Source organism: Condylura cristata, unplaced genomic scaffold, assembly GCF_000260355.1.
Source record: "Condylura cristata isolate star-nosed mole 26May11 unplaced genomic scaffold, ConCri1.0 scaffold00008, whole genome shotgun sequence".
Lineage (NCBI taxonomy): Eukaryota > Metazoa > Chordata > Mammalia > Eulipotyphla > Talpidae > Condylura > Condylura cristata.
This window is the reverse complement of record NW_004567109.1, coordinates 5,513,176-5,540,436: the sequence shown is the minus strand read 5'-3', so window position 1 is coordinate 5,540,436 and position 27,261 is coordinate 5,513,176. Positions and strand designations below refer to the sequence as shown.

The 27,261-nt window shown below is 46.6% G+C and overlaps 1 protein-coding gene across 1 annotated transcript in view; it reads right to left on the bottom strand.

Moving 5' to 3' along the window:
* FHAD1 (forkhead-associated (FHA) phosphopeptide binding domain 1) overlaps nucleotides 1–27,261 on the bottom strand; it is an 88,610-nt gene that overhangs the window by 56,961 nt on the left and 4,388 nt on the right. Inside the window, exons 2-6 of the mRNA XM_004679337.1 lie at nucleotides 19,248–19,454; nucleotides 13,180–13,447; nucleotides 6,768–6,877; nucleotides 3,355–3,582; nucleotides 664–787 (exon numbers count right to left, since the gene is read on the bottom strand). Of these exons, the coding sequence (XP_004679394.1) occupies nucleotides 664–787; nucleotides 3,355–3,582; nucleotides 6,768–6,877; nucleotides 13,180–13,447; nucleotides 19,248–19,454 (937 nt within the window). The remainder of the gene's footprint in view (nucleotides 1–663; nucleotides 788–3,354; nucleotides 3,583–6,767; nucleotides 6,878–13,179; nucleotides 13,448–19,247; nucleotides 19,455–27,261) is intronic.

The following is a 27,261-nucleotide window of genomic DNA, read 5'->3' as shown; positions in this document are numbered from 1 at the left end:
AACATGAATTATTTTATAAATTTCATAATTTTTATAAATTTTGTAAAATAAACTTATGAATTTTATAAACTTTGTAAAATAAAATTTCATAAGTTTTGAAACATTCTTTCTTTACCTGCTTACTTGCATGTTACCCCCCCAAATGTGAGCGCAGGCGCACAGGCACCGGCTGTCGCGCAGGGGAGGGAGCGGACACCTGCTGGCGCCCAGTAAACGCGTCTCGGCCAGAGCCGCGGGCTCCGAGCAGCTGCGCCTGGGGCGCCCTCGCGGCTCCTTCGCGTGACCCGCGCTGGGCCAGCGGTGCCTCGCTCCGCCCGGGGGCCCTGGCGTGTGGGCGCCTCGGGGCGGACGCCCTGGAGCCCGCGCTCGGCTTGGGACCGGTGAGCTGCTTATGGAAGGGCCGGGAGGGCCCGGCCCTCCCGATCCTGAGCTCTTGCTGGCGAGAACCGCGCGGAGTCCACACGCGCCGCCCTTGAGTCGGGCCCTGCCCTGTGACTGGCACGTGCGACCCTACTTCAGGGGTCCCCAGCAGCCCACAGGGCTGCGGAGACCCCCGAGGCTGCAGCCGGGTTCAGAGAGCAAAGGTGCAGCGGCTGACGGTGGCCTGCCCGGCCGTGGCAGGAGGCGAGGGCGGAGCTGGGGCTGGAGGCGCAGGTTGCTCACCTGCGGAGAGGGCCTTGTCGCGCCTTAGGCTCTCGCCCTCTTTCTTCAGGGTTGTGATTTCTGAGTTCCTCTCCGACAAGGTCTGGCACAGCACTTGGCTGTAGCCTTTCTGGAGGGCGCTGACCTGCGGAGAGGAACGCGGTGAGAGGCCCGCTGGGTCTGCCAGAGGCTCGGCCCTTCTCCCGGGCCGGGCGGGGGCATCTGCACTGGTCTTTGGGGTCTTTTTAGCTTTCACTACGGAATGGGACAGCAGAGGGCGCGGTCAGTGTCCACCAGTCTATATTTTTGGGCCCACGAAGGGGCTTGGTTATATATCATTAACCAATATTTAATATTAATATTTAACTATTAATAAATCATAAAATTAATTCCTTCTAATAATAACAATAGCTTATTTTCCTAGGAATCCCTTCCTCCGCCCGCGTACGAAGCGCATCCACAGTCTCCTCGTTAAACGCGAATCTTGCTCCCGGGCGAGCGACGATGTCGGCTGAGCCGCGGGCTCGCCACCAGATGGCGCCACCAGACAGCCCCTGCTCTTGGCTGCTCCCTGAGAATCTTGTCAATTTTGCTGTGGTAGAATTAACCGAAGCATCAGGATGTCACAGGTTTTCTGACTCACTTCTTGCGTCCTGGTGGTTCAGGTTCTATGTTATTTGGGGCAGTTATGCTTCCGTTTCCCCCGGGGCACCTGAGACACCGAATGACTTTTGAAAAACCACCAGCTCTTAGCCTAACACGTCTATTTTCATGATACCACACAGAGAGAAGATTCCAGAAGGGATGGGCAAGTAGGCGCACCGCGCTCGAACTCGGTGCTTCCGACAGATGTCAAATATTTCAATCCAAGTGCCAGAGTTTTAGGATTTCAAATTGTGGTAAAATTCCAAATCATCCTGAAACATCTCCATCACTCTCATCACCCCCCCACCCCCCAGTAAATACAAAGTTACGGCCTTTCATTACTGTAAATTCCAAGATAGCTAATGTCGGTTTTGCTAGGTCAGAAAATGGACGCTGACTCCCCTAAGAAAGTTAGCGTCAGGAGAAGGACTTGTCTCCAGGAGGTAGCGGGCTGCTGATTAGCCCTGGGCCTGGGAGCAAAGTCAGTAACCAGGGCAATAAATGGACCTGCCGGGTGGTGATCCCGCGGCCGAATGATCTGCAGGCAGAGAATACTTCTGCAGCTAGAATTTGCGGGACAATGTGGGACCAGTCCAAAGCAATTGCAGCCTCTAGTCCAGAAACGCCTTGTTCTGAATGGTTCTGGGGGTGAGTGAAGACCCGGGCCCCGGGAGGCGACAGGATGATGAATCAGGGCCATTAGTCCTGGATAATTTCTTTGGAAAACATTTTCCCCAGCAATCATTCACCACTTTAAACAATACTCAAAGGGTGACCCGCTGGTACAGCAATGCAGGGACTGTTCCTCTTTGTTCCTGCTCCTGGACCAGACACCCCACTTAGGCTCAGGAAAGCTCTAAAGCCAGAAGATGACCAGAGGGGTTAGTTCTCCAGCCACTGAAAAATGGGGTTCAGACTGGAAAAGGGTGCTTACCAAGGGGCTATGGCTGTTTGTGGGGGTAGCTCCTATGGCGCTCTGCCTTTGCTGTTTTTTCAGACAATGAAAGTCAAGACAGTCATTTGTTGTTTTAAGTATTGGAGCATGGAAATGTCTGCTTGGTCATTTTGTCTCCCTCACTGGTAAGTGACCGCCGGGAGGCAAGGATCAGGTCTGCCTGGTTTTTGCTGGATTCCCAGAGCCTGGAAGTGGCCTGCCACAGGACTGGCACACACAGTAAATATCCACTTGGATGGATGAATGGAAGCTTACATTCTCCTGGGAGAAGCTCCTAGGTTTACGACATACAACCTGTGTCCTTTTTAGGGCGCCATCTCTAGGACTCCAACTGACCCGGTCCCAGGAAGAAAGGCAAGAAACAGGGAGCCAGAGAGCAAAGGCCTCACAGTAGCCAGGGTTAGGCAGCACCTGCACCGAGGTCAGAATTCACAGCGGCCAATTTCTTTTTCATCAACTCGTTGAGATGTACTCCAGCTATAAGATCAGCAGCCAAGGTTAAAGCGGTTCTCGAAAAAAATAGTGTTTGGATCTAGTTTCAAGAGAAAAGCCCATGGCTGCTAAATCCAGACATTCCAGGTGGGGAATTCTTGTTTGATGAAATTCCCCATGAGAAAGCCAGCAGCAGCCTTCAGGGGTTGGAAGACACTGAGTGGGGCAGGGAGCTTCCTTGTCTTCACCTCCAGCTGCTAGCCCACAGCTTGATCTGGCTGGGATGGGGTGGGGGCGAGAGGTGGTCATGGCAGGGAGCGTGGAGTCTGCCAGGAGGCAGACTTGGTTTGGAACGGCATCATTTCCGCTCCCCTGCTGTGCAAGCCTACCAAGTTCGGGGGTCTCTGAGCCTCCCTCGCTCTTGTGGAATGCTCTGTGTCGGCTCAAGCCGATGCACGGGAGCCTGACCTCACCGCTTGCATGTAGCAGGCGCTTTCAAAACCCGAATATTCTTGTAGGCTCAGCCCTTGCCAGGGCCCTAATCCCAGGGTGATGCGTGTTAATCCACCTCCCTACGCTGACTCATCCTTCCCTAACTACCTGGGCGGCTCCTGCGGACTCACCTGGGAGCTGTCACCTGGGCGGTTACTTTAAGGCCCTGACTGGCCTCTGAGTCCTACCTGGTTTTTCAGGCTCTGGATCTCTTTCTGTTTGGCACTGATGTCTTCATCCAGAACCACCTGTGAGACCACCCTCTCTTGTCTGGAGGTGACTGACTCCGACAGCTTTTGACTCAGGTCGGCCAATTCGTTCTGCAGATTCGCTATCATGGCGTCTTTGTACTTGGATTCAAGTTCAAAATCTGAGAGCCGGCTGACTTCTTTCCCCAGCAACAGAATTATTTCGTCCTGGGTGGAGGTCAGAAGGGAAGTTTACTAGGTGGGGGTCTGGGTGCAGGGCTGAAGCCATTCAAGAAAATGTAGGAAAAATACCCAGGGATTCTTTCGGGAAGGTGAAGGCAGGGAGAGAGGTAAGGCCAGACTTTCATGGCTGTGTCTGTTATGTGGAAAAGCTCATTGAAGTAAGAATTTGGTTAAAATAAGGCACTGGGCCCCTCCCTGGTGGTGCAACGGGTTAGGACACAGCACTGTAAGCTAGCAGCAGCCGCTTCAGTGCGAGTTCAATTCCCGGCCCCGGAGGTGACCACATGGCGCGGCAGACCTCTCCTGACCCGCCCGCTGCTCCCCTCAGCAGTGGACTCGTCTGTCTGCCTGTTCTGCTCCCCACTCTGTCTTTGGTGAAGTCTCTCGCTGCCCCTGCGCCTCTGGCCTGTACCCCAGTTCTGTATGCATAAATAATAAATAAATCTTTAAAATACAATAAACTCCTGTCAAGGCTGTTTATACGTCACTGGTGCAGAAATTTGCTTTTTGCCTAAAATTATGCTATCATATGGATAATTACCTTTTTACTTGGGAACTTTGGTTGCTAGAAAGTTAACTGAGGTTATTTTTTATTTATAATATCCAGTCCAGTTCACAGGGGAAAAGTACCTAGGAAGATGACAATCTCCTTCATCACCTTCTGCTTATAATGAGGGCTACTTTTTAATTTAAAAACTTTAACATGTTCTGAAATCATGCTTTCTCCCTTTCCTCTTTTCTGGCACTCTCTGCCTTTTGTGAGTATAAATAAAAATTTATTCCAGGTAACTGAAGCTGGGAAGTAATGAGACAGAAATGGCCATTTGTTCGTGTGGCTCATACAAACTTTAGACTGGGAGGAAACTTGCTGACCGACTTTGCCCACAGGTATAACAAACTAATGAAGTTTGCAACTAAATAATGTGATATATCGCAAAAGACCCCAAACTTCTTACTGGAAGTCATCAATAAAATGTCAGAAGGACTGAATAACCCCCCAAATTTTAAGGTAGCCACAGAATTCTGCTTTGAAAGGGCTTCCCACTCTTGCAACGGTTTTCCACCAGGTGGAAGGAGCTAAAAGGTCAGTTTCCAGCCAGCTCATGGCCTGGGGGGCCACCCGGGCAGCCTCAGGGGCTTCTAGCTCCCTGACCCGAGGAAGGACAGGGTACAGCCCTGACTGCCTCCAGCTGGTATTGCTGCAGGGGTCTTTCCATGGGGTCCTGGCAAATGTTTGTAGCAAAAGTTCAAGGACAAGGTCAAGTAGACTCCATCCTCCCAGGCAGCCCCATTCCACCCAATTATGCCTTCCCAAGCTTCCAGGTCAGTCAGGTGCTTATCAATTATTCATTGCCAAGTAGCTACTATTTCCTCTGTCCTGGGCCCAGGGGGCGGAAGGAAGCCTGCAGGGTTTGGTTTCTGCCTTTTCAGCGCCTTCCTTGTGCTCTTGGTGGGTCTGTCAGTCATACCCTGCTCCCTCCCAGGCCCCCTCCCTACGTCTAAGACCCATCAAAGATTTCACATATTGGTTCCAGGAAAGGCTCTTGTCTTCCATTGAAGCATGGACATTGCATTCCTATGCTTGTGCCCTTGAACTTGTCCTTTCCAACATGAGAAGCCAGCCTGCTGCAGAAAGCCAAACTCCAAGGGAAACAGAGAGGAGAGGTTGGTAGGAGGTGGGGATTATGCTGACAACATCATTTCAGCTCCTGGATCTAGCCCTACCTGAAGCTAGCCAATGTTTACATTTTCTAGTAGCTAAATTAATACATGCCAAAAATAAACTTTGGCTTAAGCTAATTTTTTTTATTGCCACTTGCACTTGCAGTTGGCCCTCTGGAGCACAATAGCTCACCAACAGAAAAAAAGGAAAAAATGTGATTGTATTATGCTTATAGTTTAACAACGGGGCTGGATTAAAATACGAAACAAATTCTTTGCAGTTTCTGCTCGCAAGCGGTGGAGTCTATTGTCCTTGCTCCTTAAGTCTGGGCTGGCCCTGTGACTTGTTTGACCAAGAGAATTTGGTGGAAACGAAGTAGAACAATCTCTAGACAAGTTCTTAACAGGCTGTACAGCTTCTGTCTGGCCCACGATGAACCCCAAGACCACCATATTATGAAGACACTGGGTGGAAAGCAAGGTGCAGTGAGGACCCACAATTCAGGCATCTGGGCTGAGGCCCCAGACCTGGGGGTGAAGTCACGCGAGACCACTGACCCAACTGGCCAATGGTTACGTGAATGAGACCAGGGGACACCTGAGAAGAAATGTCTAGTGGGGTCCCCTGTAGATCCTGGGAAATCGAGCTTGCTGCTTTAAGCCACTTGGGGGTCCTGTATAATGCAGCAAGAGATGACAGATGCAGCATTTGACTGCCTCCCCCTTAGGGCAACAATCCCCAAGCCTGACACCTGTGTCAGAGCCTCGTGCAGCCTGAAATCGCGGTTTCCAGGAGACACGCGCTCCGGGCCGCTCTGCTCCTTAGTCTGCGAAGCTCCCACAGCCCAGGCCCTGGGCCTTCAGGCAAGCTTGCTGGTTTTCAGGTGGAGCAACCAATGGTTCCCTTTCCAGGACTGCTCAAGATCACCCATTCTGTTTTCTGTTCCTGTTTCACTCTCTGAGTCTCTCTGCTGCTTTAACAAGCTTTTCTTGGCTCACTGCTCTCTGGCCTCAGCGTTTACTTCTTCATGTTAGCACATTTCCCCACCGCCAGTCCATCGCCCGGGGTTGACCCAGTGGTTGCTGTGTGGGAGTTAGAGGCCCCGGCTGGGAGTTAACTAGACCTGGGCTTGAATTCCAGCCGTCTCCCTCACACTGTGCAGCCTCAGCAAGTCACTTCGCTGCTCTGGACTTTTGTTTCCTTGTCTGTGGAACCAGGGTGATGAAATCTGGGTTGACGAGGTGAAGATTAAACAAGTTAATTGAATATCACGCGTGCGGGACATGTTGGGCACCCTGCAGGTGCTTACTACTTTGTGGCTGTGGATGTTGTTCTCTGGGATAAAATAAGCAGTTACCAAACTTTTGGTGGCATGACCTGGGAGCTAGGGGTGGTTTCTCGGAAACAGTCACACAAGAGAGAAATGCCGGGTCACAGGTAACAAGAGCCGGTGGTGGGCTCCCCTTGCTGCATAGCTCTGTCCTGCCCCCAAGACCCCTCCCCTCACCTTTTCATGCTGGCTCAGGTCCTGTTCCATATAAATCTCCCTGGGAATTCCTGCTCCAGGAATTTCCTCAGTCACTGATGCTTCCGACAGGTCCATGGCACTGGCCCACACTAACACACGAGATCGACAGACAGCACAGAGGAGACGGTGAGTTTCCCTGGGGCCTTGAGAACATTTCAGGTTAACCTGCACAGGTATTTCCCCTGAGATTTGCCTCTTATGTAATTAAAAGGTACACGGTGGTACATATTCACAGAAAGCCAGTGAAAGCATTGCAGAAAAGGTGAAAAGTAAAAGCACTGAAAGAAAAGAAAAAAAAGAGAAAAGAAATGAAGGAAAAGAAAAGAGGAGAAAAGAAAAGAAAACAAGTCACCTCATTCCTCTTCCTAGAGTTATTTGGTTCACCGTGAGGGGTCTCTTTAGTCTAGACTTTTTCTCTGCCACATAAGAGCTTGGGGAAGGGAGAGAGCCACACTTACTCAGACCACAGCTGACATCAGGCTGTAGCCCAGCTACCAGTGTGATGCTCACTTGGTAACTGAAGTGACAGAAGCCAAAGGTTAGGAAGACACCCAGGCCTCCTTAGAAGACATCGCTTCCTCTCTGACTTCTTCTGACTCTAAGCCTTGCAGGAGTTAGGTTTAGTTAAAACACATCTACCCACACCCATATGTACCTAAACCTACATACACCTCTTCTTAACACTGGGGTTCACCCTGGAGGAGGAGGGGCAGAGAGAAGACTCAGGAAAACAAACCAGAAGGAGCTGATGGCCCTGGACAGGTCATTCACTCTTAAGTCTATTTTCCAGATATTTCGCTTAGGGACACTGTTATGAAGGGCTACTTGAACACTACATGAAATAATAATGTACAGCTGGGGTTGGTAGATTATGGCCCTATGGCCAAATCTGGCCCTCTGCTTGTTTTTGTAAATAAAGTTTTATTGGAACACAGCTGCGGTCATTTATTTACATTTATTTGCAGATGTTTTCCAGCTACAAAAACAGCTGACTAGTTGCCAGAAAGAGCCTAATATACACTAAGTCTAAATATTTACTGTCTGGCTCTACCACAAAATATGATTGGTCATTGATGTAGACCACTGAGCACTAAATGTCAGCATTTTTTATTGCAATTATGTCTTTAAAAAAACCAGAAATAGATTTACATTACAGAGATTTTTCTCCAGCTTGGTTTTCACTTGATAATATATCAAAAACACCTTCCATTGTCTGCAGTTATACTGTATTTTTTTTTAAAAGCAGTCCATTGTGCAAGACTGTCAAAGTATATTTAACTAGGATCTACTAGATAGACATTTAAATTTTCTTGATTTTTTTCTAAATTAGCATCAATATTACTAGGACTGTTTATATGATTTCCAGGGGGCTCTGGTATTGTTTTAATTGGAGGTTCCATTGTTCATCACATCAAACATATCACATCTCACTTTTTTTAGTGTTGAAACTTTTGAATGTGATTTCTGTAATTCTGTTTTTGAGATGGCATGGCCCAAGAGGTATATTTTTAATTTTCAACTGATTATGATATCTGGGCAATGGCTATGCATTCTTGTCTTCTTACAAGTGAGAAATTGAACCAATTGTTTTCAAAGGTAATGAAACATTAATGCCCATTAACATTAATAACTAATGAGGTTGCACTGACGCATTTATACATATTACTTCATGCATTCTTTCTGATTTTGCATTTTTAAAAATGTAGTTTGGAGCCAGTGAGTTTTCCTTCAGGTCCCAAACATGTCCATGGCCTCCAGGCCCACTGGTGGACATAGCCAATGGCCTTGGTCCTGGGGAAGTTGCAGTTCTGCTTGTTAATCACTGGCCCTGGGCAGGACTCTCAACCACTTCACTGTCTATGCCAGAACAGGCTGGGGTCACAGGAGAGTTCTGATTTTGCATTTCAATGGGTTGGGTTTCTTAGTTGTTTCTCAAAACCAATAAAACCAAACAATCCAATGAAACTCTTCCCAAAGGAAACAAGAAAATTCCCTCAGTTATGTCCAAGCCATTTACCACCTGTGCTGGCAGACACATCCAAAGTCAGACACCACATTTTCTTTATTCATTCACCCATCCATAGACACTTAGGTTGTTTCTATATTTTAGCTATTATAATGCTGCAAACACTATGTGGTGCACTTATTTTGTTAATTTTTTTGTTCAGAAAAACTTTGTTTAGTTCAGTCCCCTCCATTACCCCCTGTGTGCTGAGAGCTGCATCTTAACTGACTACTGCAGAGTTGTCTAATAGAAAAATAATGCATGCTATGCAGTGCAATTTGGAATTTCCTAGTAGTCACATTAAAAAGGAGATAAAATTAACTTTAATAACTTTTTATATAACACATTAAAATATTATCATTTCAACATATAGTCAGGACCAAAAAAACAGATATTTTACATTCTTTTTCTTTTTAAGTACCAAGTCTTTGAACAGGCTTATTTTATATGTGTGCTGCATCTCAATTTGGAAGCTAAATTTTCAACGGAAGAATTTGATCCATATTTAGACTTTACAAAAGCTGATAGTTGAAAAAGGAGAATCACATTTCCAAAATGCTCCAAGCCTGTTTAAAACCTTCTGATAACTGATTAGGGGTCAGATTTTCAATTTTAATTAATGAAAATGAACCATTTAGCTCCTCAGTCGTGTTTACACATGGCTGTTGGCCATGGTCCTAGAAAACACAGACCTAGAACCTTTTCCTGGTTCTCCTCCTTCTTTACTGACTACATCCTTTCTGGCCAACATATATAACTGGATATAAAAAAGTGAATAGGGGATAAATGAGTTTTAAAAATTAACCTTTAAAATAAATATAAAAGGGGAAGCATCTCAATTCAATTTTTTTTGCTGTTATATTTATATAATGCTATCAATCAGTAAGTCAAAGTATTATTAAGTCAAAGTATTAAGGAAGGAAAGAGCTACCTAATTAAAAATATACAGTATACTAGGAAGACATCACAATTTCAAATATGCATGCACCTAATAACACCACTTCAAAATAAAAAAAGCAAAAACTACCAAATTGTAAGATGAAATGGAAATCTCTATAATTATCATGAAACATTTTAATATTTTTCTCTCCATAATTAATAGATCAAGTTAATAAAAAATGTAACCGAAGATGGGAAAGATCTGAACAGCTCAATCAGATTGATTTAACAGACAAATGTAAAGCCCAGCAATTAATGATGCATGAACAGCATCTAATTTTAAGCATATATATATTTATACACATATACATACATACACACACACACAAACACACACATATAAACTAGCAAAACAAATCTAACCACACACTTAAAAGCAAAAGCTACTTTTATGGTCAGGCTTGACAGTAACATTCCCTTGAGTTTGGACTAATGCTTGTCACAGGTCTGTGACTTATTGAAAAACTATTCTGCATAGTCTATTTGATGCTCTGTTTGTGCAGGTCATTCAATTTTCAACCTAGGGAGGTCTTTATCCCTAATCAGGAGCCCTAATGTGGGTGTGGGGCGGGGGCTGGACACTGTTCCATCTGACAGAGCTGCAGCCCCACTGAAGGCTCTCCTTCAACTGCAGGCCAGAGGTGTGTTTTTATTGGCAAAAATGGTGGTCTATTACCTGTTACACTGAGTGATAGAAATGGACTCCCAAAAGTTGAATGGAGGCTTCTGTAGAAAGGCTGAGGTACATACAGGGGGTCTGAACCCTCCAGGCTCCCTGTATCATCTCCATTAGCTCTACTGCCTGAAGCCATCTCTAGGGGTAACTTCAGACACCTCTGGGACCCTGGTGCCTTGTGTGACCTTTCTCTGCAAAGTGATGGCTGAGTCCTTCAAGCACAGCAGAGGCCAAATGACACCCAGAGTCTGTGTGTGTGAAGGGTACATGAGTGGACAAGGAGCCATGACACTCTCTTCTTTAGGCCCAGTCAGGGAGGTGCCTGGCAGTTACTCTTCTCCACTCCCAAATTCCTTTACTAGCTGCTGTTAATTATCAGAAAAAACCTAAGGTCTATGTGTGACCAAATTGGCCGGAGGCCATTGACAACAAATGCCTCAGGGTTCCATTGGGGAGAATCTGAGGGAGGGCCAGGAGGGCCTGGCAGGCATGGGGACAGAGGTGCTCTAAGAAGCTTCCAGCTGTTGCCATTTGCCAAAATTCCAGTCATCTGATCTCTCTGGTACTTATCAACAAATGACCAGCCCTCATCAGGGGAGCTTTGTATACCTCAACTGTGCCTTTGGGATTTGGGGTATCTCTCTACACATTGGAAGTCATGACTACAAGATAATAACTTCATAATGAAGACTCAGTATTCATGCAATGTTCATTATGGGCCAGGCACGTGGCCCGGCACTTACACTCAAGATCCCATTTCATCTGATGACAACCCCACAAGATAGGTCTTATTATTACCATCTGTCCTATAAATGAGGGACCATAGGCACAGAGATGTCAAGTCACTTGCCCAAGGTCATACAGCTAGTATGTGGCAGAGTCAAAGTTTAAATCTATGTTTGCTGGGTTCAGAGCGTATGGGCTCAGCCATCATGCAATGAGTTTATTGGAATGGGAAGATGTTCGTGATGAATTAATTACTGAATATTAAAAAGTAGGTTGCTGATGTTAGGTCCAAATGATTCTCTTATTGGGAAAAATACAGTACATCAGGATATTTTAAGAAGTCACCCCACAGAATTTCTGTTCTTAACAATCCTTCCTCCCCCCCTTCCATAAACTCTTGCCACTAAGACTTGGCCCAGGTGCTGAGTTTTTATTGCCCATGGAAGGAGGAAGGTGACAACTAAGTGTGGAAGGGTGGTTCTTCCCCCGCCTGGAACAGTCTGTGTGTGAGGAAACTGAGGTTTCTTGCCAACAGCCATGTGCCAGTCCCACCTTGGAAGTAGATTCCCCAGGCCCTGGTCAAGCCTTCAGATGACTACAGCATACAGAGCCCCCAAGCCACCACCATCCTTCTAAGCTCCGCCAAATTCCCCACCCACAGCCACTGTATATAACAATGCATGTTTCCTTTTATTTGCTTTAGAGTGCTGAGCTTTGGGAAAATTTGTCATGTGATATTCGATAACGGATACACATTGTGTGTTAATTTTACATCCAAAGTCAAATACTATCTCGCTGTTGTTCAGATGCTAGAATATTTAGAAGGAAGACTGCAGATCAAATCACACCTGTGATTTATTTTGAAATACATCATAAGTAAGAGGGAATCATGAACGAATATGAGGATGTCAAGACAGGTAGATTTGCTGTTTAGAGTATAGCAGCAACAACTTAATGGCAGAATTAGGTGTGGGGTTCTCTGCAAAATTCTTTGATTTACTGTGTATTGATAATTTTATATGGAAATGTTGGGGGGAAATGACTGAATAACTTCTTAATTTGGAGGAGTGATGACATGAAGATTCCTTTCACGACAGTGACATCATCCGATTTCACATACTCCTGGGTTTGTGCGTTATAACTGTTCTCTCAGTGGTGAGGAAGGCAAAGTGGTGCGTGTTCCTGACAAGACCAGGGAGGGTGTGGAGCCCGCTAGAGAGCTGAGAGCTCCTCAGAGGGGCCTGGGGCTGGGGCACTGAGGGCAGAGAACGGGGCCTCTGATGTGGCGGGGACCCAGGAGCCACACGGGGGGCTAAGTCACCGGCAACTCCACATGGAGGCTGAAGAGGCCAAGAGGAAAGCGACAGTGGGAAACCTTCCCAAATGCCACTGGGGCCCCAAGGGGGTGTGGGGGAGGAAACCCTGAGGCTGTATGAGGCCCCAGTGACCAGGTTTGAGTGACAGTCACAGAAAACCAGCCTTAAGTCTGACTGGTGAACATTAGATTAGGGTAATTTTCCTCAGCAACCTCAGATTCTTCTCCCCTGTAAAATGGTAATAAAGCATTTACACCCCTCCTGGGGCTGTCGTGGGCAAGGGGGGTTTCAGTGGCAGATCTCAGTGTCTGCACATCTGAGACCGTGTGCAAATATGGACCGGCTACACGTTCCCCTTGAAGCACACACTCACACACACACATTCCTCTCAGAGCGCACACTCACATGACACACTCCTCTCAGAGCGCATACTCACATGACACACTCCTCTCAGAGTGCACACTCACACACACAGCGGCTACACATTCCTCTCAGAGTGCGCACTGCTCACACTCACACAGGCTACACATTCCTCTCAGAGCACACTCACATGCACACCAGCTACACGTTCCCCTCTCTGTTTATCCTGTTCTCTGCCCACCCCTCCACCCCCCAACAATTGTCTAGGTTGTTTTTAGAATCAGAGAAAATGAGCAAAGTCCAAAACCCATTCTCATGGCTCTTGTCCCCTCACCCCCTGCCCCCCCCAACCGAGAAGCCTGGGGATACCTTGCTTGATGAAGGGAGCCCCCTGGGAGCTGTCCATCATGAAGGAGAACATCTTCCCTCCGGTGCTCACAGGCCGCTGTCTGGGGGCAGGTGGGACCATGCTGGGCCTGGGGAACCCCTGGGACCAGCTCCTCTGCATGGGGGCTGGCCGGGCGCCCTGATGGAAGGGCGTCTGCGGTGGTGAGGGAGACTTCTTTGGCTGCTGAGTGGCCCGAGGCGGCTGTGACCTTGACCAGAGAGTCGGGCCATGCATCCATGGGAAGAAGGCCTGCAGGGGCAGACAAGCAGACCCGGGAGGTTACAGCCAGCTGAGGCAGTCTCCACCCCTTGACCCATATCACTGCTGTTATAAGTCACTTCCTCCAGGAAGCCCACCCGGACTGGTTGTAAGTTGTGGGTGGTGTCCTCTACTCTGGGCCACACTGCACATGGCCACACCACCTTTCCCAAGGTGCACTTTACGCCGGGCACCCTACCGAGAGGCTCACACGCATAGTCTGGTGCTCTGGGGTGAACAAGGCCTGGTGACCGTCCCTGGGCCACACATCCAGAAGTGAGTCGGTTGCTGAGTGGGTCACAGGTCACCTCTGAGTGGACAGGGCCTCCTCGCCCACTGTGCTTGCCACTGTGTCCCAGCAGCTGGCACATGCAGGGCAGGTCCTCACCTGCTGAGTGAGTGGGCAGTAACTGGGCGCTGGGCCAGCGCTCAGAGCCGCGGCCTGCTCTCCACCTGCACTCCAGGCTCTCTGGCTTTTAGGCTCCATTATCCCCAAAGTCCAGTGCTCTGAATGGCAGGGCCCATTCAGAAGGTCTTGCTAGTCTTTGCGCTCAGCACCCAGCGCACCCATTCCTGGCAGGCGCTCTGTAAATATCCGTAGGTGATAGCATCACCTGACCGGGGGAGGTGGCTGCCCTTAAGTCTCAGTGGACAGCACCTAGATCCCCGTGAGCCGTGAGAGGCGCGGCTCGGAGGGCTGGGCCTGGCTTCCGTCTCCTGTGAAAGCTCTCTGGGCTGTTTTCCTGGTGCCTGTTGGTGAAAGGCGTCATCGCCTGCAAGGCAGAGGCTTCCTTACTCCTTTTATAAGCGAGGCTTGGTGAGGTGCGGGAGTTTCCCCAAGTTCAGGGAGATGTGGAGAGGAAACGGGGTCTGGTTTGGTGACTTCTCTCCTCCCTGTGTCTGGGTCTCTCTCACCGACCCTCCCTCCCCACAATCTAAGTTCACAGGTGTGCCGCCTATGTCGGGGGCCTGCTCTCCTTTGTCCATCACACATTTGTCCATCTCCCTCCCGCTGCCCCGAACTTGTTGGTGATAAGGAAATGGGCAGGGGCAAGCGCAAGAAAAAGAGTCACATGAAAAGCGAGGCTGGACTTCTGGACATCAGAAAGCCCTGGAAGGGGCCTCCCTCATGGTGCAACGGCTTAAAGCGCAGCACTATGAAGTGGTCTGCAGCGATGCAGCACCAGTTCGATCCCGGGCCAGGGAGTGACCCACAGGGCGCAGCAGACTGCTCCTGACCGCCCACTACAGTGTGTTTCAGGCGATCGGCCTGTCCTGTTCCCCACTCTGTCTCTGGCGAATCCTCTCACCCCCTGCACTCTGTTCTGCACCCCAGTTCTTAAAAAAAACAAAAAAAAAAAAACAAAAAAAACAAAAGAAAGGGCCCTCCCTGGTGGCGCAGCGGGTTAAAGCACAGCACTGAGAAGCTAAAGCCGCTTCCGCATGAGTTCGATCCCCGCCTGCCCCGGAGGTGACCACATGGCCTGGCAGACCTCTCCTGACCCGCCCGCTGCTCCCCTCAGCAGTGTACTTCATCGATCTGCCTGTTCTGCTCCCCACTCTGTCTCTGGTGAATCCTCTCACCCTCCACATCTCTGGCCTGTACCCCAGTTCTATATGAATAAATAAATAAATCTTTAAAAAACAAACAAACAAAAGAAAGTCCTTGCAGCTTGGAGCCGGGGGTCAGGGTCAGCTAACCAGTCTTTCGATACTCCAGTCCACATCTTCCTTTCCCTCTTCCTTCCCTCATCCTCTTACCCTATGTTCCAGGGTTCTTTATGACTTTGTTATTGAGGAAGCATATGTTATATTTCTGATTTCTTCCACTCTACCTTTAAAACAGCAGGTTGCCAGCCACCTGGGTTCAGGAGGACCACGCCAGCTGATGTGTGTATAATAAGCTTGAACAAACACCAGTCAGTCAATGATTTACTCAAGAAATCATATAGGGTGCAGGTTGAATGGGGCAGGCCACCTGGACTCTGTGAGGGAGGCCCGGAGGCTGGGGAGCAGGTGGGGAGCCAGGACTGGCTCTTGGAGAGTTTATTGAGCACCCGCCCTTTGCGAGTAGTTACCAAGACCCTGGCAGCTGAGGGTCACCGTGGAGAGAAGCCACCAATTATAGAGCCCATGCTTAACATACGTGACCCCACCCCATCACCAGAACAGTCTCGGACGAGGAGAGGCATTTTTACCCCTGTTTTTTTGAATTAAGAAACTGAAGCTCAGAGAGGTTAAGTGACTTGCCCAAGGTCTCTCAGCCAGATGTGGGGATGCTGTTTGACTCCAAGGTCTGTGTTCTCGGAGCTTCTAGGTTACTAGAAGTCATGATTTATGCCTCCTTTCCATACTGGCAAAAGAATCTTAGGTGAAGAATCAGAGATTTTCTGAGTTAAAAAAAAATTAGGAGCACTAGATAGTGTGAGAAAACACAAGCACATTGGTCACTTGGAAAAAGGATTATCCAGGAGTTCGGCAGCTTGCTCACAGAAGTGTCATTAGTATGCTATTAATGTGCATCTGGGAGGCAGCTCAAGGGCCCCACCTGCATCCAGGTGCCTGCTCTCCCTGCGCATGAGAGCTGATTATTAAATGTTCTGGGGTGTCGGAAGCTGGCTGGTAACCACAGCCATTCATAGAAACTACAGAAGAAACAAAGGTGAGAGCGCAGTCCTCCCGTCCTCATTATTTTACAATATTTTATCACAATTGGCCTCTTTGAGCTCATTTACTACAGTGTCTGCACATTGGAGATGCCGCAGAAACCCCTCTCCACCCCCATGTCTTTCCAGCCCTACAAGGGGATGCATCACTGCAGCCCGAAGTCAGCCATGAGGAGAATATTTACACCACAGACATTGGGAGGTGCTATAAATCAGAGCTTGCTCGTAGTTTTTTGTTTCTTTGTTTGCTTGCTGACTGTCTACGCTTAAGAAGGCCATGGGGAAGGCTCAGCAAGGCAGATTACATAAAGGCGCGTGTTCTGTCATCAGTACAGTGAGGAGAACCAAAAGTCAAGGTTTTCCAGGATTGGAAAACTATTACCTAATGCAGCAAAAAAACCCCACGTGGGTGGTCGATGTACATGTGCAGTCCCAACGCACATCTTGCATGATTCGCTCCTGTCCTACTCACACAGGCAAACACGACACCCACCGATGTTCAGACTGGGGCTCACGCTTGGCCATCTGTGCTGGGAAACGCGTGCTGATGCAGGGGCGGGTGAGCTCCCCAGGCGGGTGATGGCGCCCGGGAGTCAGTGGACCGTGCGGAATTGCAATACAGAGTATCATAGATTTTCTTCGTGTTTATTTTGATTATTTCTTAAACCTCGACTTTCGGTGCGACTCACAATGTCATAACCACAGACACATGTGCTTTTGTGTAATCAGCCTTGCTAACACTTTCTCCATCGCCTTAAGTGTAGACAGTCAGCAGACAAACACCAAACACCACAAGGCACACTCTGTATCGCTAACCCATACACAATAACCTCACACCTTCCTTTCCCAGAGATAAACACTGGCGAGCCTTGTCCTGGCTCTGGCCAGCACCAGCTGGGTACACCCTGTAGGGCTGGCTGAGCGAGCACCCGGCAATCAGGGCTTAGGTAAAAAGACCTTTGACTAATTCTAGGACTGGGGTGGGGAAAGTATTCAGAAGGCTGGCAGGTCTCACAGTAAGAAGTGATGCCACACAGAAGGGTGGGGGCATTGGAATAACCCACAAGAGCGCCCAGGGGCCAAGGCTAGGAGAGTTTGAGCAGTGAAATAAACAACGTAGTGTCTGCGTATCGCCCAAAGCACACAGCAGATACATAGCGGCCCACGCTGGTGCAAACACCTGATTGAGTAAATAAATGGGGGGAAAACCCTCTTCCTTCCCGAAGGATCCACCCCCCTGCAGGGGCTGGCAGCCTCCTCGCTGTCCCTCTCCCCTCTCCTTTGCCAGTGGGCTACACACAGACTTGCTTCTGAAGCAGAGAGCATAGAAAGAGAGAGAAGCAGCGACTTCACAGTGGAGGATGCCGGTGCGCAGGGCTTCGCGGAGAGAGAAGCTAACCTCCCAAGGACGCATATAGGATATAGGATATCGGAGACCCTGGATACGATGGGCCGGAAAGACACTTTCCTTGCGTGACTGGCTTTGTGAAAGCCCACGGCTGCAATCCAATCGGAAAAAAGCATCTGATAAACCAGGGAGGACGTTCTCCAGGCTACCTGGAGACCTACTGAGCACGTAGGAGGACTTGGCAGGTCAAGGGCAGGACAGATGTAAATCACAGAATTAGCGCTGGAGACCAGAAGGGGGCGCTATTGGCACCAAGGCAAAGCGGGGCCTAGCAGCAGCTCCTGGACTGTTGCCAGCACTGAAAGCCGGGCGCTACCCCAAGAAAGGATAAACTGTGTTCAGAATTTTCAATGCCAGAAATCACAGCGCGCATTCTAGCGCACAGACCTCCAGCTTAACTATTGCTCTTAGGTGTTGGGGCTTAAAGAAAGCGTCTTTGTTCACAAAGCTGTTTATTTGGATTTTCACCAGTTCGGCTACTTTTTGAAAGTCTCCTAACGTACTGTTTTTTCTTTCTCCCAAGTCCTAATTAGTTTCCTGGTGAATCCATAAAATAGGAACTAGAGTCTAATGAGAAACACCCAGTCTTGCACCCCTACCTAGGAGTCTGCTCCTGGGGTGATCTGCAGAGTGGCTCTGGGGGGGGGGGGGGGAGAGGGTCCGTCTTGAGAACCCCACTTATTGACGCTTCTGGGCCCAGAGCCCCTCCTCCCTCTGCCAGGCTCTCCTGCTGCATTCTAAGCACAAGCAGGCTTTGATGTTGCTCCAAGCAGGATAAGGCAGCTGGGTAGTGACAGCAGGGAAAAAAAAAAAAAAACTGGCCCAGATTTTAACAGCTAAATGTGATGGATGGGCCATCCCAGCTGGAAAGCTCCAGGGAGCTATGGACCTTCTTGGAGCCTAGATTTAGGGCTGCTCTGGGTCCCCAACCCCAGGGTCCGGCCTAGATCCCCTCCACTGGATTTATTTATGCTCAACCTCCTCCGGTAAAGGATTGTGAGTCTCACAGCCTTCGTCTCTGCAGCCCTGGGAGCTGGGGTGTGCGCACACGCCCCTTCTCTGGGAATACCAGAACGGATATCGAGGAACCGGAGGCTCGAGGTGCCTACTGGCTCCCTTGAGAGCACCCTGGGCAGCAGCGGCAGATCTCGACTCTGACCACCCCCATCCTGCCTCCCGCGGCTGCATGCTCCCGTGATCGGGCAGATACAGGCGTGTTTCACGTTGCATTTTGCTGAAACTGGGCGGGACTTTAGGCCACGCTCCCCGGGACATTTTGATGGGGGAGGGGTAGCGTAACAGGTGCTTGGGACTGAGCATTCACTCAGGACAGACGGCCACTCTGCCGCTTTACAGGCAGATATTCTCCCAACAAAGCGAGGACTCCACAGAGCGCTGACCTGCCTAAAAAACAACTTTTGTTTTCAAAAGCACACACCAGCTTCCCTGTCCGGTCTCCGCCTGTTTGGGAAAAGTCTGCGGTTGGCCACCGCGCCATTCTCGCATGTCATTCCAAGAAATGCCCAGAAGAGGGCGCGGGCACTCGCTCCTGCCGGGACCAGCTGGGCGGGTCAGACCCTGGCAGCATCGTGCCCACCCCCCCCCCGCCCCCCGAGGGTCGCCACCCTATGGCCTTGTCTCGGCCCCTGGCTGCACTAGGACAACACAGCAGGCCCCCCCACCCTCACCCCCAGCCCAACCAGCGGGCTGGACTCACCGAAGATGGGTTTTCCATGACCAGTTCATAAGCCAGCCCTCCAGAACCAAACCTTAGGACGTCTCCAGGTAACAGCTTCACAGCCACATTCTGAATGTGGCACTCGTTGACGAAGGTGCCGTTGCGGGAATTGAAGTCCTGGAGAACAAAGCTGCCCTCCGCCTCATTATATTCAATGAGCGCGTGATGGTTGTCGATGTCAGCAGACTGCAATGGAAGAAGAGGAGAGTCATGACAAGGGGACCGGCATTCCTGGGGCTCCTCAGCTTAGGTGTCACGGGCCCTGTGTCACAGGACACACCTCAAATCGCCAGATTGTGAATCAGAGAGGTTAAGGACTTGCCGAGCCACTCACCTGCTGCTGGGTGGGGCTGAGATATGGGCTTTGTCTGACTCCAGACCCCAAGTAGGTGTCCAGATTGTTGCAGGGAGAATCAGCACAGAGACAAAGGGAACCTGGGGAGTCGGCTGGGGCACATGTCTGTCTGGGGATTGACCACTTTGTTCCCCTCACCCCGCACGAGCAGGCTTTTAGCAAGACATAAAGCACAAATGGCCCAGATAACCCAGAGAGGTCAGCTGCTAAGTGACAAGTGTCAATTTTCTTGGAAAACCCCAATTTAAGTATAGGTTGTGGGTCATTCAGGAGAGGTGCTGTAAGTGATTGCTGTTCACTCGTTTGTTGTATTCATTTAAAAAATGACATGCGTTAGCATATTGCTGAAAGTGAGAACTAGAAAAAAGCACAAAGAAGACATTAAAACCACGCACAATCCTGTTCCCCAGAGGCACACGGGTTAGCACTGTGGGTGGGTCTCTCTCTCTCTCCTTACTATTTTTTTAAAAAAGGATTAAACAAAACTGAGATGATACCCCACATCAGTTTTTTAAAAGCACCTTGATGGGGCCCTCACTGGTGGTGCAGCGGGTTAAAGCACAGCACCAAGAAGCTAAAGCCACTTCAGCATGAGTTCGATCCCCAGCCCCAGAGATGACCACATGGCGCAGCAGACCTCTCCTGACCCACCCGCAGCTCCCCTCGGCATTGTACTTTGTCAGTCAGCCTGTTCTACTCTCTACTGTCTCTGGTGAATCCTCTCACTGCCCCTGAGCCTCTGGCCTGTACCCCAGTTCTATATGCATAAATAAATAAATCTTTAAAAAAAAACCTTGATGTATAATGAATGTTTCCCCATATAAAGTTATATCTGTTGCTTCTTAAAACCTACTCAGAGTTTATAACCACAGGTGATCCAATAAGGGGCTTGGTGTGGCCACATATCCTGAAAAGAAAGAGACCCCAGGCAGCGTATTTGTTGGTGATGATGGTGGTGGTGGTGGGAGGAGGCAGGAGATTCCCCTTTCACTTTGATTAAAAGAACAAGAAATTCTCAATGCTTAGAAGAAAGTACTCCATTCTCCCTGGCCTCAGGGTCCTGGCCTGTGGGGTACAGGGCATACATGAAGTCTTGTATCCAGTCAGGATACTGCTAGTCTGAGGAAATCCACTCCAGACTGCGATTTTTGAGTTATTTTCTAAGTTTATCTTCTCAGAGTGCTCATCCAACTTTTCTACAAAGAACTTGTACTTAAAAACTACACTAAGGCTCATGATATAATAATGGCCAATAGCTTGTGTTAATAGTATACTAGCTTATATTCATAGACTATTTTAATGAAACATTACAACCTAGAATATGCTTAGTGCTTTACTGCATCATCACACCTCATCTTCAGAGTAATCCACAGAAATAGTTCTCCATTTTGGAGAACAGGAAACCAAAGCATTGAATGATTTAAATTTGCCCAAAGTCATCCGACTTGACTAGTTTGACTTGTATTCAGGTTTGACCACTTTGCAAATCTCTACCAAGCATTTTGTCCCTCAAAATATTAAAATACAGAAAGAAAGCACTGGTAGCTATAATAATTTCAGATGAGACAGACTTCAGAGCAAGGAAAGTTCTCAGAGATAAAGTGGGATATTACATAATGTCAATTCTCCAAGTAGACATAATAATCCTAATATGTGTGTGCTTAATAATAGAGTCTGAGAATATCTGAGGCAAAAGCCATTGAACTGCAAGGAGAAATAGACACATTCACCACAATAGTTTGAGATGTTATATTCCTCATCAGCAATGGACAAATCCAGCAGGTAGAAAATTTGTAATGATAACGTTGACTCAAACAGTCCTGTTAATCATCTGGCTCTTGTTGATTTTATAGAGTAACTCCATCCAACAACAACAAATATACACATTCTTTTCAAGTTCACACAGAACATTCACCAAGATAGATCACATTCTTGGCCACAAAACACACCTTAACAAATTTAAAAGAATAGAAATTTTGCAAAGAATGCTCTCCAAACCCAATGAAATTCAACTAGAAAACTATGGCAGGAAGCAGGAAAGTCCCAATATACTTGATTAAACAATACGTTTTTAACTAGCATATAGGTCAAGGATGAAGTCTCAAGAGAAATAAAAAATTATCTTGAATTAAAAGAAAATGAAAGTAAACCTTATCAAAATTTGTGGGATGCAGTGAAAGCAGTGTTTGATGGGACATAAATATAATTGAATGTATATATTAGAAAAGAAGAAGGAGCTAAATCAACAATTGATCCCTTCATTTTAGAAAACTAGAGAGTAATATATGCCTAACACAAGCAGCAGGAAAGTAAAATTTAGAACAGAAATGAAAGAAAGAAATAAAAAATCAGGAAAAAAATAGAGATGATCAATGAAACCAAAGCTGGTTATTTGAAAATATCAATACAACCGACAAGCCTTTAGCAGACTAAACAAGAAAAAAGAAAGCTACAAATTACTAAAATCAGAAATGAAAGATATGTCATCTCCACTGCCTCCTTAGACATTAGCAGGACATATGATGAAGGGAACATTATGAATTATTCTAAGTCCAAAATTGGATGACATAGACTAAATGGGTCAATTTCACGAATGATATAACCTGCCAAAACTTGCACCATAGAATTAGATCGTCCGAATAGGCCCATATCTACTACAGAGTTGAATCAATAACTAATAATCTTCCCAAACAGGAAGCACCAGACATAGATGGGTTTGTTAAGGAATTCTATTGAACACCTTTTTTTTAAAATTTATTTTTACATCATTCCTCATTGTGGGCCTTTTCCCATCTCCGTCGTCATCCCCATGAACTTCCCACCACCACTTCACCCGTGTGCCATCACCACAGTCCCGTGCACCTTCACGCCACCCCCCCCCATCTGTGATCCCATTTCCCACTCCACCCCCATAAAATGTCTCTGGTATATAGTTGTTCATTGTTTTTCATTTTTTCTTTACTACAGTTTTTTTTTCCCATTGAATATTTAAAGAATCAATTATACTAGTTACCTGTAATTTCTTACAGAAACTAGAAGCAAAAGGAACATTTTGTAATTTATTCTATGAGCCAACTTTTTATAAATCCCCAAACCAGATAAAGAAGGAAAACTGCAGATCAATATCTCACATGAACATAGATGCTAATTCCTCAACAAAACATGAGCAAATAGAAACAAAAGTATATAAAAAGAAATATATCCCACAGCCAAGTGAAATGTATTCCAGGTATGTAAGGTGGTTTTTTGAAAATTAAGGTAATTCATCACATCAATGTGTTAAAGAGGAAAATCAAATGATAATATCAATGAAGAAAGAACATGTGACATACCCAACATCCATTCATAATTTTAAAATAGCTTGAGAAATTGAGAATAGTGGGTGTTTCTTCAACCTTAAAAAGTCCAAGTCCCAACACTACAAAAGTCCTAACACTGACTCATATTCTTGGTGAGAGCCAGGAACTTCCCTATTAAGATCAGAATAGGGCAAGGATGCCTCTTTTACCACTCCTTTTAATTTTGTGTGGGATGTTCTAGATAATGCAAGAAGAAAAGAAAAGCAAAGGAAGGAAGAAACAAAATTGTTTTTGATTGTGTAGAAAATCTTAAGGACTAGAACAAAACAAAACAATTGGCACTAATAAGCAATTATAGCAAGGTTGCAGGATACAAAGTTAATATGCAGTCATTGCTTTCCTATGTATTAGCAATAAACAACTAGCCTATGACATTAAAAGCACAATATCATTTACTAACAAAATATGCATAAATTATAGCTGAAGAAGACTATAAAATATTGACAAAAGAAATCAAAGAAAACCTAAGCTCATAAAAAATATAAGTACTCATTTATTTTAGGGCACATTTGAAGCATTTTGATTTATAGTTGCCCAGAACAGGAAGCAAGCAAGCAGTCCTTTAAGAGGTCAAGGAATAAACAACTTGTGGTATATCCATATAAAAATAAATGAGCTATCAAACCAGGAAAAGATATGGAGGACCCCAAATTTATAGTGTTTAGTGAAAGACGCTACTCTGAAAAGGCTACCTAGTATATGATTTGCACTGTAGAAAATTCTGGGGAATGTAAGATAATATAAGTAGTAAAGACATCAGGGGTTGTATTAAGTGCTCAGATAGAATAGGCTGGGATGGACAGGTGGAGCACGGGATTTTGAGGGCAGTGAAATCACCCTGTAAACTGCTTTAATAGCAGATACTCGTCATTTTACTTTTGTGAAAACCCACAGAAAGTACAACACAGATTGAGCCTCAATATAGATGACAGGCTTTAGTTAATAATAATTTATCAATATTGGCTCATCATTTGTGACATATATATTATAGTTGCCCCAAACTGGAATGCAGAATGTTAGTGAAGGGGGAAGCTCTGTGTGTATGGGAAAGCCACACCATTGGCTCTTTCCTGTAAACCTTAAACTGTTCTAAACAATAAAGTATTTTACAAAACACATTAGTTCATTGGTAAATGCTATGCACATCACTTTCACACCATTCTCACTGATCACTTGTCTTGGTTCTCTAAGCCTTGCTTAATCCTTCAAAGAGAGAAACTCTGTGATGTCTTGTGTTTTTCTTTTCCCAGACATTAGTACTTTCAATTCCTCAAAAGCTTTTAAGCCATTATTAAGAAATCAAAGCAGGCAGGAAGTTTTGAATGAGCCACAAAATGGGGAATGTTTCTGCGAAATGTTAGGCCAAGAGAGAGTTTCCTAGGAATCCCCCTAGTACAGCTGCTTCCTCTGGAAAATTTCTAACAGGTACTATGAGACACAGCCCTTCTGTTAAGGTAGGCTGGATGTAGAGCTAAGATGTCCTATTGTAACATAAACTGTTGTTCTTGCTGTTAACTAACCTGCTTTGAAGTTCTCCTGAGCTGGGCATTTGGTGGGCACCTTCTCACTTCATTCTCATGACAGTCCCATTAATATCCCCATCCTATAGATGGAGACTAGACTCAAAAGATAAATGAGAGGTCAGTGTTACCCACTATCCAAAGCTGACATTTCAACAAAGAAAACTATACACCAATACTGATGCAAAAAACATCCACAAAAGCAACTAGCAAATTAAATTCAACAGCATGTTATAAGAATTATATACCATGGCCAAAGGGGATTTATTCTAGGAATGAAGGATTGCTGGTTCAACATATAAAAACACATCACATTAACAAAAAAGGGGGGAAAGACAAACAAGGTCAAGTAATATAGAACAAGCATTTGACAAAATTCAAAACTCTCCTATGAAAAATTACTGACTAGGAATAGAAGGACATTGTCTCAACAGAATGAAGACCCCACGTGAAATATCCACAGTGTACTCAATAGTGAAAAGTTTTTCCCTCTCGGATCAGGAGCAAGATTAGGACGCCTAATTAGGACACCACTTCTATTCAACATAATACTGGAAGTCCTAGCCATTGCAGTTAGACAAAAAAAAAAAAAAATCTGAATTTGAAAGGAAGAAGTAAAATTACTACTGTTCACAGATGACACACACATACACACAGACACACACACATATATATACACACACATATATATACACATAAACACACACATATGTAGACAACCCTAGTGTTTCCACATATCAAAAAGCCTACTAGAAACTATAAACCAATTCAGTAGCAAAGTTGTGAGATACTAGATCAACATGAAAGTCAGTTGCATTTCTATGTGCTAACAATGAACACACTGAAAGGGAAATTATGAAAAAATGGTTTTACTGATGGTAGCAACAAAAGAATATAATACTTTGGAATAAACTTAACCAAGATGGCCAAAGTTTTGTACGATGTTAAGAATGAAGCATTGCTGGAGAAATGAGAGAAGACACAATCAAACAGATATCTTGTGTTCACAGATTGGAAGATTTAACATTGTTAAAATGTAACTATTGTTAAGAAGGTTCTATAGAGCCTGTGTATCCCAACTGAAACCCTCTTGGCATATTTTTGCAGAAGTAAATGATCCATCCTAAAATTCACATGAAATCTCAAGACTCTCTGAATAATCAAAACAAAGCTTGGAGGTCCTGATTTCAAAATGTATTACAAAGCTATAGTAATCAAAATAGTATGGTACTGAGAAGCTACCAATGGAATAAAATAGCTCAGAAATAAAGCCTTACCTGTATGGTCAAATGATCCTGACAAGAGTGCCAAGACCATTCAGTTTGTTTTTCAACAAACAATGCTGGGTAGCTGCCAAAGGAGGAAGTTGACTTTTCACCTTATACTACATAAAATAAAAAGAATTAACTAAAGTACATAAAAGACCTAAATGTATAAGAACTAAAACATAAAACCTAATGGAGGGTCATGGCATTTACCTGCTTCCACCTCATCCAGCCACCTTTCTCCACATTCCGTGGCTTTGATCCTACTGATTCCTTGGAAAAGTCCTCAGATAGGGGAAGGTCTCCTAGTCACGCCCCTCTCCTGCCACAGCAATAGCTCAAGTAGTGGGGCATGAACTGGGCTGGGCAGAGTGGGCCCTGAGAGATGACCACATCCTCAGCCCTGGAACCTCCCTTACATGGCAACAAGGGATTCTACAGATGTGATTGGGAGATTACCCTGGGTGATCGAGGGACTAACCCAACCCCACCTAATTTAAAAGCAGAGAACATTCTCTAGCTCCGTTGGGGAAATGAGTCATAAGGGGAGGTGGGTGAGACTATAAATACAAGAGGCCTCCACCCACCACCTCTAGCTTTGAAGATGAAAGGGGCCACAGGCTGGGGAATGCGGGTGACCTCTAGAGGTCAGGAAGGACAGCCCACTGCCTGCCGGCCAGGAAATGGGGACCTCAGTCCACAGCTGCAGGGGCTGAATTCCACCAAAAACCTCAGTGGTTCTGCAGGTAGCTGTAACCCAGAGGCTTGGTATAAGCACCTAAGCCTGTCAAACCTTTGACTTTGACCTTGGGTGGCCAGCTGAGTCCACCCTGAATTCTGCCATCCAGAATGGGGGGGGATAATACGTTCGCCTTCTGTAGAAAGCAAATGCAACGATCGAAAAAACTGCAGGCTCTGCTTGAAGCAGTTCACGGTTTTCAGGCTCCTACATGTCGTTGTCGAGATCCCTGTCACATCCACAGACCTCGCCCCTGGGAAGGGCGTGACTTAGCGGAGACCCTCCAGCTCCTGACGGGGGGGCGGGGTGCAGAACCAGCTTTGGACCAGCTGCCTGGCACCCAGGCACACACTGGACCCTCGGGGTTGCTTTTCCTGTTCTTCTCCCACCCAAATAACAAAGGGAACCAAATTTCTGCCTAGTTTAAAAGCCTTTGGGGAATTGTTGGGACTGGGGAGGGTAGTTCATCCGCAAACAAGAGAAGCGTGTGTCTAGCTGGCTTACAAGTTGCATATCAGGACCCTCCCCGTGGCGCAACAATTTAGGACGCAGCACCGTAAGCCAGCGCGGCCGCCTCAGTGTAGGTTTGATACCGGGCTCCGGAGGTGACCCACACGGTGAGGCAGACCTCCCCTGACCCGCCGGCTGCTCCTCTCAGTAGTGTACTTTGTCGATTCTCCACCCTGTCTCTGGTGAAGCCTCTCGCTGCCCCTACACCTCTGGCTTGTACCCCAGTTCTATATGAATAAATAAAT